Raw genomic sequence first — 15,819 nt, 5'->3', positions numbered from 1 at the left:
CAGCAGGAAAGGAAAGTGGCGTTTTATAGGAAAAGGTCTGCTTCAAAAATAGCTGGATCAAACATGCTAAATTTTTAATTTTGCCATCGGTTATTCTGTACATACAAAGACTGGAAAACATATCACTGTCAATCTTGTGCATGTATGCTGTGTAAACCATTTTCTGCGTCACCCAGGAGAAACCACCATGATGCCAGTTTGCTTCTGAAGGATGGACATGTGAAACTTTATTCAACACAGGAGCATCTCCCCTTCAGATGCAGATTACCTGCCAACCAGTTGCCTCTGAAAGGGACAGTTTGTGTGTCTGGTCCTGGCCTCCACTTCCACTGTGTGCTCCTGTCTTCTCCCTCCCAGAATGAATCTATGCTGATCCTGCACTGAGCAGGTTCATACAGAACAACTTGCATGTATTTACTCCTGCTTTTCCCTCTCAAAAATGGATACAATAGTCCTCAGTCCCATAAAAAAGCTGTTGTACTAAAAATAGGTCTGAACTTCTTGGCTAATAATTTTCATCTCTTATTTACCTTTGTACTATCTGGGAATTACCACCACCACCCCAGAAAGCCTAGTAATCTATACCTAAGCAATTAAAAGTGCCAAGCTTTTAAGCACGATCTGTTGACTCAGTTTCCCAAATGTCTCCCACCTAGAATTTCTACGGAACAGGCAATTAGTGTCCTGTTTTCATAATTTTTCTTCACAACTCAGCAGGTCCTTATGCCAGTTGGGTAGATGACAACAGAACCTTTGATTTCTCTTGTTGCTCTGCTCGGCATCAATAAGCAGCTACATACCTCTCTTAAGAGACTGCATCAGTGACGATGGTACACAGATAATAAAATAAACAGAAAAGGGAATTTCCTTTATTAACCTTTGAAATTCAAAGCATACACCGAAAGGAAATTCTAAAGGCAAACATAATAAAAAAGATAGGATAATACAGCTTCAAGGAAACACAACTCTGCATAAGACAAAATTATAGACTAAAAATGTTAAAGCAAACTCTGATGAACTTCATGTAACTTTTGAAAATTAAGTAAAAATGCAATGCTAATTGTACATGGCCCAAACATGAAAGTTTTCTTTCTTTTACTTTCCTTGAGCAAACAACTCAAGAACTGTGACATTCTTACCTGAATAGTAAAAAATTTCACAGACATGCCTTCAACTCAGTGTTGATAATAAACAGTCACAAACTTCAAACAAAAGTTAAGTGCTCTTACAGATATATGGGTAACTGCAAAAAATCCCCAAACCAACAAAACCAAAACAACTTTACTAAGGTACTTTAAGCCCAAGTAAGCTTGATAGCTACCAGTGGACCAGTTCCAAAAGAAATATTTTAAATACATGCTTTTGTCAAATCTGGAAAGGTGAAAGAGTTCTAAGGATGACTTTACTGAAAGTGGGCTCTAGCATAAGTGAGAAAGGAAATTTCATTGGCTGTTTATTTCCAGAGCTTTGTGTTAATGGGAATGCCTTTTTAAAATTGCAATTTAATGAACACATCAAAATCCTCTGTCTCAACACATGCAAACTCTAAGACAGGCTAGGAACATAATGTTTTACCTTGGTTTCCCCTGATGTTAATTACTTCAGTACTACGTTGTACAGAAAAAGAGATTAATTTTACAATCAAATTTAAAAAGATCATCTAGACAGAAACCGTGGGCACTTAATGTTGACACCATAATTCCATCATAGACCTGTACTAGTAAACTGACTGATTCTGACTTAAAAAATTCCAATGTAAGAAGATAATACAGATAACAAAGTGTTAGAGATTTGGTGATTTAAATTCCTAAAAGACTTATTGACTAAACAGGTATTTGATTGTAAATTTGAATATTTGAAAAAGACCTAAACCATTTTAAGTCAGTAATTGTTAAACCTGTTATAAGAATCATAGAATAGTTAGGGTTAGAAAGGACTTTAACATCATCCAGTTCCACCCCCCCTGCCATGAGCAGGGACACCACACACTAAACTATGTTGTCCAAGGCTCTGTCCAGCCTGGCAGCAGTAATCAACTGTTGTGGAGCTGGAAAACAAGATGGCTATTACATCGCAGAGTCTGACTGCAGCAAGACACAAAAAACAACAGGGCTTGTGGTTTTTTTGCTTATATGCATTTTTGTCAAGGTGAGCAAGATATGTAGGATTTAATTCTCAAAAATTATTGAAGTAAATCCAGATTTCTTCCTCTGTTGTTTGTACTGAGATCCATTACAATGCATTTTCATAAAAATGTCTCTATATAAGAGGAACAAGAACATGCTCAAAAGACAGACAACCAGATCAAGCTATACTCCATAAAAAGCACTGTTTCCATATTGCTCTCAACATGAAGCCAGGAAGAAGGATTTCTGGAGTTATACTTTAATAATTAATGAGACTTTTTGTAAGACTTTAGTTAAGAGTGCTGTCATGAGATGTAGTAGGACAGTCCAAGATCTTTCATGTATGAGCCTGTGGAACTCGAATAAACATGATGCTCTTGAAAAGCATTTGATCCAGTGATTTGTATGTAACTTATTTTTATTCTAAGAACAATAGACTGTGGAGATCTAGATTTCCACACCCACAGTAAGACCTTTGCATGAAACTGCTATCTTGTTTTAGCTGTTTACCAAGGTGGTTCAGCTAGGAACTCTTGAACAGCCAGTATATGCATTTAAAAAAACAGTAATTCAGGGGTATGCATATAAATAATCACTTCTATGAAGAGGTTTTTTGACAGTAGACTTCTGTGAAATAGAAATACTGAAAGGTCCAGTGGTGAATTAAACAGATTTAGGAGACAAAGTCACTACAGTCAAAAGTATGTAACTTGGGCAGTACTGCTCCCTCCTTTCCATATCTGACATTACTTTTGAGAGCTGGCGAAGAGGATGACAGGATGCTTTTCCCAGCCCTTGAGGTACCCTGGTCATTTGGTACATCTTTGTTTCCTAAACGGAGAAGTTAACTGACACTTCAATCCTGTATGCAGGGTTTTCACCAGAGGATTTATGATGAGCAGGTATTTCTTCTGTGCAAGAAAGACATGGTAAAAAAATGCAGGAAGCTTTTTTATCCTGCAGGGAATGGTGGATGCGCAGCTTCCCTCTTGAGTTGACCATGTTCTTTGTGATAGTAGAAGAGCGCTGCTCTCACCTTCAGTCATACCTCCTGCCCATGGTAGAGCTATGAGGATTTAGGGGACCTCAGTGTTACAAGCAGTGGATGAGGTTCCTTCTTTTAGTACATTTATGCCTAACTGTTAAAATGCTATAAAAACAGGGAGGTCAAGGTGGGCAAGTTTCCCACATTTGCAAGCCTTGGGAATAAACATACAAGGCTGGCAACAGACCTCTGCTAAATGTACAGCAGAGTAAAACAAAGAATGCCTCTCCGGATGTGGACATTTGGAATACCCTATGACTAGGCAGGACAGATATCTTACCAGCTACGGAACAGTGGGACATGGCTGAATGAGTGCAACTCACAGTTGTTTCTGATACAGAACTGTCTGTGATCCCACTCAATTCCCAGCATCTTAATCTCCAAGGGAAGCACTAAGCAGGACTTGATTTGGCTATGGTGAGGAGAGCTGCTGGAGTGCTGATGTGGCTTTGCTGGGCCTGGCTCGGTAAGGGCCGTGGAGGGCTGTGGAGAACTGGAGACCAGCCCTGCTGAGGGGTTGCTGCATCAGGGACTGAGGGCCCAGCACCTGGAATGAGGTCCTGGGCTGTAGGCAGGGGTGAGTGAGACTCAGATGTGCCAGTAAGGCTTATTAGTGCCCTCAGGGCCCTGACCCTAGGTAGCCCATTCAGAGTAAGGTGACAGAATTTAATCAAAGCTATAGGAAGCCCTTATCAGTTGATTTGAATAAATGTAGAGTTGTAAATTGCCAGGCTACTCCAGGCACAGCTCTGTAAACAGGAACCACATTTCTCTTAAGCCTCACACAGCCAGGGTTAACAAACGACAGCTACTGACCTGGGTAATGGTCAGCTACCTCGCAGCCACTACTGCTTTAACATCAGGTAGCTACTTACTGTCATCAACTGTGCATGTTTTCATACAACAGACCAAGAGATGAGGCAAGGTATAAGAAAGGTAATAAGAAAGGTAATAAGAAATTCTAATGACTGCCGGTAGTTTTCTTTAAACTTCCTTTATTTGGGGCTTTCTTGTGTTTAACTCAAAAGCTGTAACTGTACCATAGCAGACATGTCCCCAAGTAACTTGATCTGAAGCCTTCTCCTCCTAGTTACTGGTACTGATCTGACAGCCCTTCAAGGAGGATGCCAGAGGGCCCTGCAAAACTAATGTCAGCCTTCACTGTTCTGCCACAAGTACGATGGCTATGAAAGCCGTAACTTCCATGCATACTACATGGCCAGCTCAGGAAACAAGACCTTATTGGGTGGATTTCCAAACTGGGATAGTAGCTACGTGAAGTATTTTTCTCATATTTGTCATGCCACTAGATATGCAAGGTCAAATATGGCATAATTCAAGCTGTCTGATGTGTAAACTGTACCATGCCAGACTCAGGCCAGTAAAGAGCACATAAATTTAAACTTAAAAACATGCAGCAATCCTCATGAAGTAGTACCTTATTGACTTTAAACATGACTCTGAAAGCATGCAAAGGATGAAGCTGTTGCAAAAATACAGGCAGATACCTCTTGAATTAATTGCTATTAATCTGGCAAGAATGCTACCAAAAAATATATATTATATTTTCTTTCCGTCCTTTGGGATGGCAGTTATAATACTGGCCTGAGATGACTGTAGTATGACTTTCATTTTCTGGACAGTGGTAAAAAACAATATCCTTAAATGACACAAAAATGTGACCAGGGCATGTGGTAGGTTCTCTGCTATATTTGCAAGTATCAGCCAACACGTGATACAGTGTGACAGCCTCGGTGACCTTGGATTGAATCTGTCTTCCAATGTTAAATCCTCTTAGTGATTTGAACCATCATATGCACCATTAACTATCCTCCAACTACATCTATGCAGTAGTAAAGCCCAGGGACAGTGAGAATCCTGGAGAGTTTTGCCATTGGAATGAGATCTGAAGCCTGAAACAGCATTCTGCCCATACACCCAGCTACGGAAACCCTGAGATCACTGAGAAAGCTCCTGTTGACACTGCCTGGCTCTGAAATGTTTGTTTTTATGGGCCTGTGTCTAGATGCGAATGCCTATGCCAATGGCTATGCAAAAAAATGTGTCCTTTTCCTTCCTGGTTGCTAAAATGGTAGGAACTTTTCCCCTCAGTTGCATATGGATGCTGGAATCTGAGCTTCCTGCATCTTGCCTCCATCCTCCTGCACTCCCCACAATTACTTCTGAAACCCTACATTTGTCTCTTCCTCTTTTCCCAACTTTTCCCAACTGTGCCATTCATAATCTTCCCTCAGCTCCTGGGTTTCAGTTCTATGATATGACCCCCTGACAACACAGAAGGTATCTCATCTGTGGCCAGATGTCACACAAACCTTTCCAGGGCTTTCAGGAAGGTAACTGGCCTGAGTTCAGTATTAGCCACCTAGAAGGACTACCGCTCCATACTGTTCAATGCTTGGCTTCTGCTACAGGACTCAGCCTGAGATACGTACTCAGATAATTAGAGGAGGATATTATTTCTGAGGTGATGAGTGGAAGGGGAAGTGAAAGCTCTTTATGTCATTTGAGTTGGTTCTGCTATATTTGATGCTCTCCATCTTAAGTATAGAAGCTTAATTTTTCCTGTTTTTTTCTTTCTTCACATCCTTTGAGAACATGAGAAGAGATTGCTTATTTCATGGGTGATATTTATTAATAATATTTGTATCATTTAAATACTAAATAAAGAATACTGTAGAAATGGAGAGTTAAGATACGTTACATATGGAGTTATGACATTATAAACTATGAGCTCCTTAGGGCTGGGATGGACTGCCCACATTCTTTACAGAATTTTTACTACTGAAACCACTAATGGACACAAGGAATTACACTAAGGATGAGTAATATAATCCTTGAGTGACACAGAGGTGATTAGGGACAGGTGACAATGGGAACCTGACATCTTCGTAGCATTTATAGAGGCAGGTCCTAGGAAGGATGCTTTTTGTACAGGGAAAAAAAGAACAGCATTTTCAATATATACTTGCATGAACTTCCTCAAATAAAGTTGTCTTCAGTTTATCTGGACACACGCATACTGAGTGGATAGTTAGAACAGAACAAGGCAATTTGCCTTTCTTCTCTTCCATGAAATTACTTGTTCCTTATAGTAACTTGTAATTGCACTGTGAATAAACAGAGGTCTGAAGTCCCTGAGTATGACAAACAATTCATAAGGACTTCAAAGGTAAAAAAAAGTGTAATGCTAATGTGTCTCATTATAGATGACAAAAAAAGAGTTATTCCTCATGTGATGCAGCTGGAAGTTTAGTCCATGTAAACCAGAAAATTTTACATTACAGCTGTGGGATAAAACTGCTTGGTATTATCATAGCCTATATAAATCTTACTAGTTATCACAGACCAGCCCTCAGAAAACAAAAAACCTTCTACTACCTTTTCTTCCAATTCTGTCCTTAACGTATTTCTTCTCTTAAGCAGAGAAAGTGAAACCTACATTAAAGCTAATCAGACAGCAGTGCTGCTATTCATGTTGGTTGGTCAGGCTTTGCGAAACCAAACTTGTATTATTCTTGCCCTTTTCACCTAACCACTTGCTTCACTATTATCACCAACCCTGTTTTGAACTAGGTCTGTATTTTAATGTCATTGAGCTTCTCATGACATTGAAGTAATAAATACACTATTATCAACCACATCACTGCTTTCAGGTTTTTTCCAACGGTGAGATAAAACCTACCTAATAAAACGAGAAAGTTATAGGCAGAATACATGAATATGCTTATAGTCCTACTCCTGTAACAAGAAAATTCTGTTCTTGAGCTCAGTATTCTATCATTCTATGATTCAGAGAGATCCTGAATTTAGACAAGCTCAGTAAAAGAAGATGCTTGCAGGAGAAAAGCATAATGAAAGTTTACCAACAGCTAAATTAACCATTAACCGCTGTCAAAGCCTGTAGCACACCATGTTTTATCAACGTCTACAGCTGTGTGTAAGTACTGCTGAAAGCCGTATTTAAAGATTAGCCTGATCAGCATGCACAGGATGAATTATTACCCAAAGTGATAATCAACAGTCCCAAAAAGGAAAATATTTTCTGGGTTTTTTTCCTTACAGTGCTAAGATACATATTTTATCATTTCAACCAGCAAATACATTTCCCTGGATTTCCCATTCTAGCTTCTTTTTAAGCTCACCACTGCCTGAAAAAAAAAAATCAGCGGTAATAAAATACCAAATTGTGTTTATAAGTGAAGCAATGCAGAGAAGATTTACAACATAAACTGGTAAAAATTAAATGTGAATGCGATCAGCTGTGAAAAAACATCTTCAGGAAAAATTCTTAACATTCATTATAAAGGAGAACAATTATTCACGGAAAAGAAGCAGGAAATTAAAGGTTATCAGGAAGAAATTACTTACATTTAATTTATGTGAATTTAATTTATAAACTGGAAGATCCTTTTCAATTAATTCTGCCGTGAAATACCTTTAATTTGGATTAATATAATTTGACAATCTAGGTACAGTAGTTCAATCACTAAAAATTAGCCACATAATTGTGAACCTAATGTAATTATTGAAGTTTTTATTTTATTTCAGAGATACCAAAAAGGTAAAAAAAACCCTCCCAAATTTTCGAATAAAATATTCTCCAGACAAAGTAAAAAAAAAAAATAAAAAATCACATCTGGAAACATTTTGAATTCTTACTTGTTAAAGACTTAGCAGCGGATAGTGGACATTAGATTCATGACTAGAACATACATTAACTGGGCAGTGAATTTTTTTGTGTTGATCGCTGCCAGATCAGTAACCAGCATGTCAAATCATACTCGGTTGACAGCCAAGGCAGCAGGAGGAGTAGGTGACATTGCCCTCTGCTTTCTGTGCTGCTGGCATCTTGCTATCCCAGCCAAGATTTCACGGGGCTGCAGGAGGGGTGGGGTGCTCTACCCTTCGCTGCTGCCTCGGAAAATAGCAAGTTTTTTGTGCTTTGCTAGCATCTGCAACTCGTGGAAGGACACAAACCTGGTTTTCCACCATAGCTGTCAGAACACTGTAATTTACAGTTGGGCTCTGTGTACATCACAAAAGAAAGAGATGGATATATCAAAAAGACATATGCAACCCAACGAAACTGAGAGAAAAAAACCCATAAAAACAGCAGTAATGCTAATCAGAAAGAATAAGCAGACAAAAGGTGTGCATGAAAAAAAATAGCCAGGCTAAAAATATATCAGCAAGACTTTAAATTAATCCCATAGTAACTTCAGAGGTGGAATGTGAGCTAGACTTTGTGATAGAAGAGAGGAAAAAGCCATTATATTATAAACAGATCATTTTAGCTCCTCTAAAAGATATCTTAAGTATTCACCACTCATTATAAAATTAAACTGTCATATCTTGTAATGAGTCAGAGAATTCAAACTAGAAACATCTCAGCCTTAGAGTGCTTTGCAAATTTAATTTTCTTTGAAGTATGTTTGAGTTTAATTAGAACAGGATCTTCAAAGAGCTCACCATTTGACTACCTATTGTGAAGCAGGCCAAAGAGTGTCTCTGCACCACCAATTTATAATCTTTGTCTTGTAAATCCCTGGGACTTCCTGGTCACAGTTCTAGTCAGTAGAATAGAAATGTGGGAACAAAGCTGCTAAACATCCAAAAGCTGCCCCACAAAAAAGGTGGACTGAAATTCTTGGGCATTATTCCAGAATAATTTTTGCCATTTTCCCTTGTCATTTCTTTCATTACAACCTAATTATTTCAAGATTATTTTGACAGAATGTCTGCATAATTCTGCTTACACATTTGTCACAGTACCCTCAAATAGCAACATGCCATGACTTGTAAGTCGTATTAATATTAATAAGATGTATGTCATTGAATTATTGTTACTGTCTCATGGTTAGACCGCTGTAAGAAATATGTTCTGAATATGTTGAAAAGAAGGTGACATTCCAGTCTCTTGTCATATTTTTACGTTCTATGTTGAATTTACCAAATAAAATTTCACTGAAGAACATCTGGAGTAAGATAAGATCAACATTCAGATATTCATTGTTTCACAAAGTGCCAAAATTATACATCAACACACAGCAACTCAAAATTATCTTAACACAAGGTGAAATGGGAATAAATCTGAGTCACTACTTCATATCTATGTCTGAAATACAACATGAAAATGCAGAGGCTAGGGTTTAAGAGTAACAGAGGTGCTGCAAGGAAATTCCAGTCTCAGTACTGGTCTTTCTGTTGTTTCCCTGACCTTGTTAAGTAATTTTACAACACATTTTGTCTTCAACTTTCGAAGATGTTCAACACACATCACATGATGACTGGATGGTAATAAGTAACTGCTGGCGTTGTTTTTTTTAAAGGACCTGCTCTATGACTGTCAGTTTATTCTACTTTTTGTTATTTGGAGGGAACTCATGAAAGAAGTAAAAAATGGATTCTTATCAAATGTTAGCTTTTTTTTGTGTTATTTCCAAATTACGTAAGATATTTCTGTCATCTTGCATCTACCTAATATTTCAGTGAAAAGTCTGGAAAAGTTTTTCAAGCATCAAATGCTTCTGAATCTAAATCAAGACATAAAGCTGAACAGATGCCATCAGAATCAAGACAACCTTAATTTTACTGTTCAGAATATCCAGACCTGAAAGTGGGGAACTGAACTAAGTATTCTATATTGTGCTTTATAACAGAAATGTAAGATTTTATTAAAATTCCCTTACAGCTCAGAAATACGGGTTCCTGGTTATTTTTACATTTTTATTTTTACCTTGTCAGAACTAAAATATAGGTTACAGAACTATTCTTCTGTATTCAAAATAACAAGAATATATAGAAAACATAGTCTCAAGTTAAAATAGCAGACTCACAGAAGTGCAGTTACAGAAGACAATTTGCAACAGACGTACTTGTATGTAAAATTTGCCTGAAATATAAATAATGATGAGTCTGCCAATGACTGTGCAAGATCTTAAAATGTAGCTTCTTTTTCAAATGGTGCATGCTTTCCAAGTCTGGAAAACAGATGCTACGGAACTTTGTTAGATTATGAAATCTACTACTGTCAGAACTAAAACAGGAACCAGCAGTGCTAATAATTTTCGTGTTTCAGCTGAAAACTGGTAATGTTCAGAAATACTGTTTTTATCACATTTCAGCATTTTTTAATCTATTTTGACTGAAGTAACTGCTCTCTCAGCTGTGAAATCTATGTTGGCTGACATTTCTTTTGCTCTCAATCACATTAACACGCACCCATATTGCAAACAGGAATAAAATAGTCATTCATTTTCATGTCACCCCTTTAGCATACCTTGTATTCCTCTGTCCTCTCCCACAACCTTCTAATTGCCATAGTAGCAAATCTTACAGTCTGTGAAACACTATCAAACGCCAATGCAGATTACAAGCAAAACATCCTTCATTGCACAGCAAGCAGCCTGATTTAAAAATCAAAGCAAAGTACCTATATACTTAATAGTTTGTTTTTACTCACAAGAGGTTCTGCCATGATGATGCGAATCTTGCGTTCAGCCAGAGTAGTAAAGTTTACAAATAAGCTCTTGAGGACATATTCGCCTGGTTTACTGTCTGGGTCAACGTTAATAGGCAACATGGCTGGAGGTCCTTTTTCTCTCTGTGTACCAGAAACAGGTGGGACAGGCGGCTTGATATATCCGTTACCAACTGGAGAAGCTGAAATGTAGAAAAGGCACATTTACTTTTGGGTAATCCAACATATCTTAACTTTCCCAGAGCATCCCAATGGCCTACTATACTGTCAAAGCAAAACTGGAGACTAGTTGATAATCAAAGAAATACACAACACATCAATACCATTTCCTTGGTATAGTTACAGGTAAAAGCTAGGCTGGAAGAAGAAATCAAAGAGGAAATCTTATGTATCCAAATTAAGTAGTTTTTACTATGCAGTGCACACTGAATACTCTTTTTTACATGGTAAGACTTGCTGACACCTAACTCTGAATCACACCTTTATTTCTTATCCTCTGTCTTACAGGCCACATCTGCAGCTCAGTTGTCAAGTAACAAATTTATTCTTTATTGCTATTCAAACTGATTCGTCCTTGCAAAAGTCAGGAGTCTGGCCTTTTGACTAAGCTGAGATGTGAACGGCCTGATTTTCCTCTCATTTATAGTGAGGTCTATCAAGAATGACTCCTTTAAAAACAATGACAGTTCACCAGTATAAATCTTACATGAAGAGTCAGACACAAATGTTTTCCATGGCCAAAAAGTGTTCATTCTGTATTAGTTTTCCTTGAAGTACCAAACCCTACAGTCCCATGTGGCACTCGTGCGTGGTGTACTGAGTCCAGTTTTGGGCTCCCCCATACAAGAATGACAATCCTGTTCTGGAGCAAGGCCAATGGAGGATGATGAAGATGGTCAGGAGCTTGCATGCTTGTTATATGAGTACAGGCTGAGAGTGCTGGACTGATTCAACCTTAGGAAGAGAAGGCTAAGCGGAGATCTTATGGCAGCCTTCAGCTACCTAAGGGAGTACAGCAAAGATGGAGCCAGACTTTTCTTTAAGCACAGTGATGGGACAAGAGGCAACAGACACTAGTTGGAATGCAGGAAATTCCAATCAGATATATGGAAAAAAATTCCATTATGAGTAGGTGATTAAACACTGGTACAGGTTGTCCACAGATATAGTAGAAATTCCACTCTTGGAGATACTCAAAACTTGACTGCACAAGGCCCTGCGAAATCTTTCCTAGTTCTCTAGTCCTCCAGAGGTTCCTTCCAATCTCAATTATCCTCTCACTCTGTGAATTCCCCATAACCAGTATCAGGATACTCTGTACTAGGCTTAGCTCCACTTAGTGTACTTCTGGGAAACCGAATTAAAAATAAACTTAAGTACTGTGAAACAAAACCTCATTAAGTCAAATATTACCATTCTGTGCATAAAATTTCCAAAAGAAAATCCTCAGGCTTAGATCCTATTGACAATAAAATTCACATCTGGCCTTCAGGCAGGTACTGGTAGTGCTCTGTTGGCTTCGCCGAGGACTTTAAAATTAGCAAATTAAGTAACACTGCAAAGACTAGCCATTAACCACTCTGAATGCAATGTAAGTGTTGTAACACTTGTTGGTGATTGGGACAGAGGTGCTTTAATGCAACACAAACTGTGGAAAATGTTGTGAACTAATACCTTTATAGCATTTCCCCAGAGTATTGCAATCCAGAGTATTACTGAAAAATAAAAAAGATGCACTAGAGAAAAGAGAACATGTTTTCCTTTAGAAAAATCAAAGTTTAGAAGCCCAATATATGATCATAATGCAAGATAGAAATTCTTTTGTTCATGTAGCTATTATTCTTCAAGTGTAACACATCCATGCTTTGAAAAATAACTATCCTGATTGACAAGGTATGCCATCAGCATTTAGCACAGCAGCACCACTTCTGCTCCGATAGATGTTTTGTGCTAGACATGTTTCCTGCAAAGTGTCACTTGAATTTTGAAAGTAAAAGCATAATCAAGGAGTCTCGTTGGCATTATGAGTCTTTGGATAAAACAGAGTCTACAGAACAGAACTACATTTCTACTTTACTGTTTCTAAAAATACACTGTTGTTCTGAATAAAAATCTACTTCAAAATAATGAAAAAAGAGTCACCAGAGAAGAGTGTAAGTGTCATCACCTAGGTTCTTCTGAAATTTAAGCATGAAGACAGTGGGATGCAAAGGATCAGATGCAAATTTACATAAACTATCAAATATACTAGGTAATGGAAATTTCTCCACAAATAGCTTTAGGAAGGAGTCAGACAGTATTTTTACAATCACTAATATATTTGCCAAATGTGCTGTTTTGACTGGCTCACACCTATCCATGAAATCAGTTTGATAGCCAAGTGCTGAGTTACAAGAAACCTTTTTTTGTGAGCCATGAGCCCAATTTTCTTACGGATTTGAGTTCTTTGTGCAGTAAAAGCCCTGTCTTTCCCCTTGTCATCACCTCCAGCTCCCTCCATCATTCCCAAACTCCATCCCCAGCACTGCACAGGGGGCTGGGCAGGCCGGCTGCCTGTCAGTCAGCCTCTGCCAAGCCAAGCACACCCATGCTGGGCCGCCTGCCTCTCTGGCTGGTGCAGCCAGCCCAGGCTCCCTCCTGAGGGAATCTGGAGCAACCTAATCAAACGCAAACTTGCCTTCTGTTCCTCTGGCAATTTTGGTTTAAACTGGCTAGTAAGTTCACAATCTACTATGAAGGGATACGCAGGAGTGGAAGGAAGGAAGGCAGTGCGTGAGATCACGCATGCCTCACATCCGTACCGAATCATGTTTAAGAAACCCTAGTCAAACTACCTGGGAGCTGCCACCCTTTACCTCAATCATTGTGGCATTCAGCCAGGATTTTGAGACTGGAATTTAAATTCACAGTCACTGGTAGTAGGAAGCCTTTTAACAACAATGCTGGTAGGTTTGTGACGTAGGCTGATATAATTTTATTTTTTTGCCCTGGCATCTAACCGAAAAATCAATTATTTGCACACTGTAATGGAGAAATGCAATTATTTGTGAGATCTCTGTGCACCCAGAATTCTTATGCTCGCTCTTCTTTGAAATATGGAACTGTACAGCCTTTCCCTCAGATAAAGAAAAATAATATCCTTGGGGTTAATATCTCATTGCTATAGCAATTACAGCAGTTATAGAAATGACTGACATATGACATCGATGTAGTTCAAATTTTCAAAAGATCATTTTATAGCTGCTAACTCCAGTTAAGCATCTTCAGTGTAGAAGTTAATATTGCCAGCAGTGGGAGGGTTCTGAGTGGATCATGAGTTGGTCATGAACTATTATATACAGGTTTGGCTTTCTAATGCATCTTTTCAGTTCCGTTATCTCAAGCATTTGCATATGCTTGATATTTGCATTGCAAAAATCTGGCCCAGTGACTAGACCATCACTGACACCCATACTGATGATGTACGAGCTTTAACAGCGTATAGTTCTTTTTCCTAGACTGAGAGCCCTACAACGCTCATAAAACCCAGTTTGCCTGTGGGACATAAAACTGGAAATCAAGGACTCAAAATTTAAAAACCAGCTATATTACAATCATCCATGATTGGTCCCTCTATGTTGATACGTTATAATGTGGGCCTTCAGAAGGATGTGTCCATTTCTGCAAGTTATGCCAGTGAAACTCTGTCCCAATAAATAAAAGGCATAATTCTGACATGAGAAATCACCACATATAGTTTGTATGGACTTTTGCAGGAGATGTCTGGGGAGGGTGGGGTGGGAGGAAGGGGTTATACTCAGTTCTAAATATTGATTTAATTGGCAAATTAAGTTTTTACTACCTGATTTCAAAATAATAATGTTCTACAAAGAGAAGCACCAGAATGGTCCACTGCAACCTTTAGTGTGAACTCCTAACATATTGTAGGGTACTGGTCACCACACAAGTACTTCATTAAACTGAACCCTTCACGTAGGGTAAAGTAGCTCATTCTGAAGGAGAATGAATAGTGACACACATGCAGGAGACCATGGTAACCCTGACACCTGAGGGCCCTGCAATAGCACAGAATCTATAGGTCAGGTTTAGAAAGTTGTATAAATATTTAAAGCTCCTTGCCTACGAAAATCTGTAAAAAGATTAACTATGCTGGAGCAACTATGAAATGTCGGCATCATTTTTAGGTGACATTCTACCTGAGGGCTACTTTTCTCAAAAAACCCATTTTCTTGTTTCCAATACATGTTCCCTATTTTCTTAATGTATTCACAATAAGCTGCATTTAAACAATACTCTTTTCCTACAGAATATTTTAATTTAGTTCAGGCTATAAGCATAAGATTTTCTCATTTTATTTTTAAAAAATAAAAAATAAGGAGTAAATATGGAAGTAGTAACACAATATCACATCTAGTCGTCAACACAACCATAAACTATTGCTATAGAAATGATTACTGAACTAAAATCACTGCCAGAGTTTTTCCTGTATTGATCCTTTCCCCAATCAGAGAAACAGTTGTTAAAAAGCACAGCAGTTTTAACACACAAACACACACAGTCACTGAGTTGATAATGGGGATGAATACAAGATACAGCTATCATAAGAGAGTCTCTGCTATGATTTACACTTCAGGTAATCTTCTTAAAGCTCTAAGATGAATCAAAACAACAGAACAATCACAATGCACAAGCCAAGAGTCTATGCTACACTGAATACAACTTTATCCAAACACAATTATTGAATTTTCAGTATCCTTAAGCAGAGGAAACAGAGATTACTGGTTTTTAGTTAGCTGTGTCAAATATACACTTAGCAAAAATAAACAATCTAATAACACAAACCAAAACATGTATTTGTGTTATTTTCATACCTACCAAGCCCCTTTATAAAGCCGATCACGCTGGATTTTCTCCAACATGCTACTGTAATATCCATGAGCCTGTGAATACCTGAAATGTTCCACTCCTTCAGTTAGAAAAGTTAGAATCCTTTTCTAACTAAAATCAAAAAGGAAATCAGTTGCTTCATAATCCTGCTTCATACTTCACTATAAATTTTTCAGCACAGAGGCAGTCATTTCTTTCAGTTTTCAGGTTTTGTTTTTTAATAGGCAAGTGCTGAAGACCTACAATGTGTGAGCTAGTGC

The 15,819-nt window shown here is 38.2% G+C and overlaps 1 protein-coding gene across 1 annotated transcript in view; it reads right to left on the bottom strand.

The window, feature by feature from the left end:
* The window catches only part of FRY (furry homolog (Drosophila)), a 134,829-nt gene extending 119,913 nt beyond the window's left edge, over nt 1–14,916 (bottom strand). Inside the window, exons 1-3 of the mRNA XM_010011901.1 lie at nt 14,877–14,916; nt 11,823–11,852; nt 10,655–10,854 (exon numbers count right to left, since the gene is read on the bottom strand). Of these exons, the coding sequence (XP_010010203.1) occupies nt 10,655–10,854; nt 11,823–11,852; nt 14,877–14,916 (270 nt within the window). The remainder of the gene's footprint in view (nt 1–10,654; nt 10,855–11,822; nt 11,853–14,876) is intronic.
* Between the last annotated feature and the right edge of the window lie 903 nt (nt 14,917–15,819).

The sequence above is a fragment of the Nestor notabilis genome, unplaced genomic scaffold (genome assembly GCF_000696875.1).
Source record: "Nestor notabilis isolate BGI_N333 unplaced genomic scaffold, ASM69687v1 scaffold30203, whole genome shotgun sequence".
Taxonomy (NCBI): domain Eukaryota; kingdom Metazoa; phylum Chordata; class Aves; order Psittaciformes; family Psittacidae; genus Nestor; species Nestor notabilis.
Note: the sequence above shows the minus strand (reverse complement) of the source record. Positions and strands in the feature narration are given on the sequence as shown.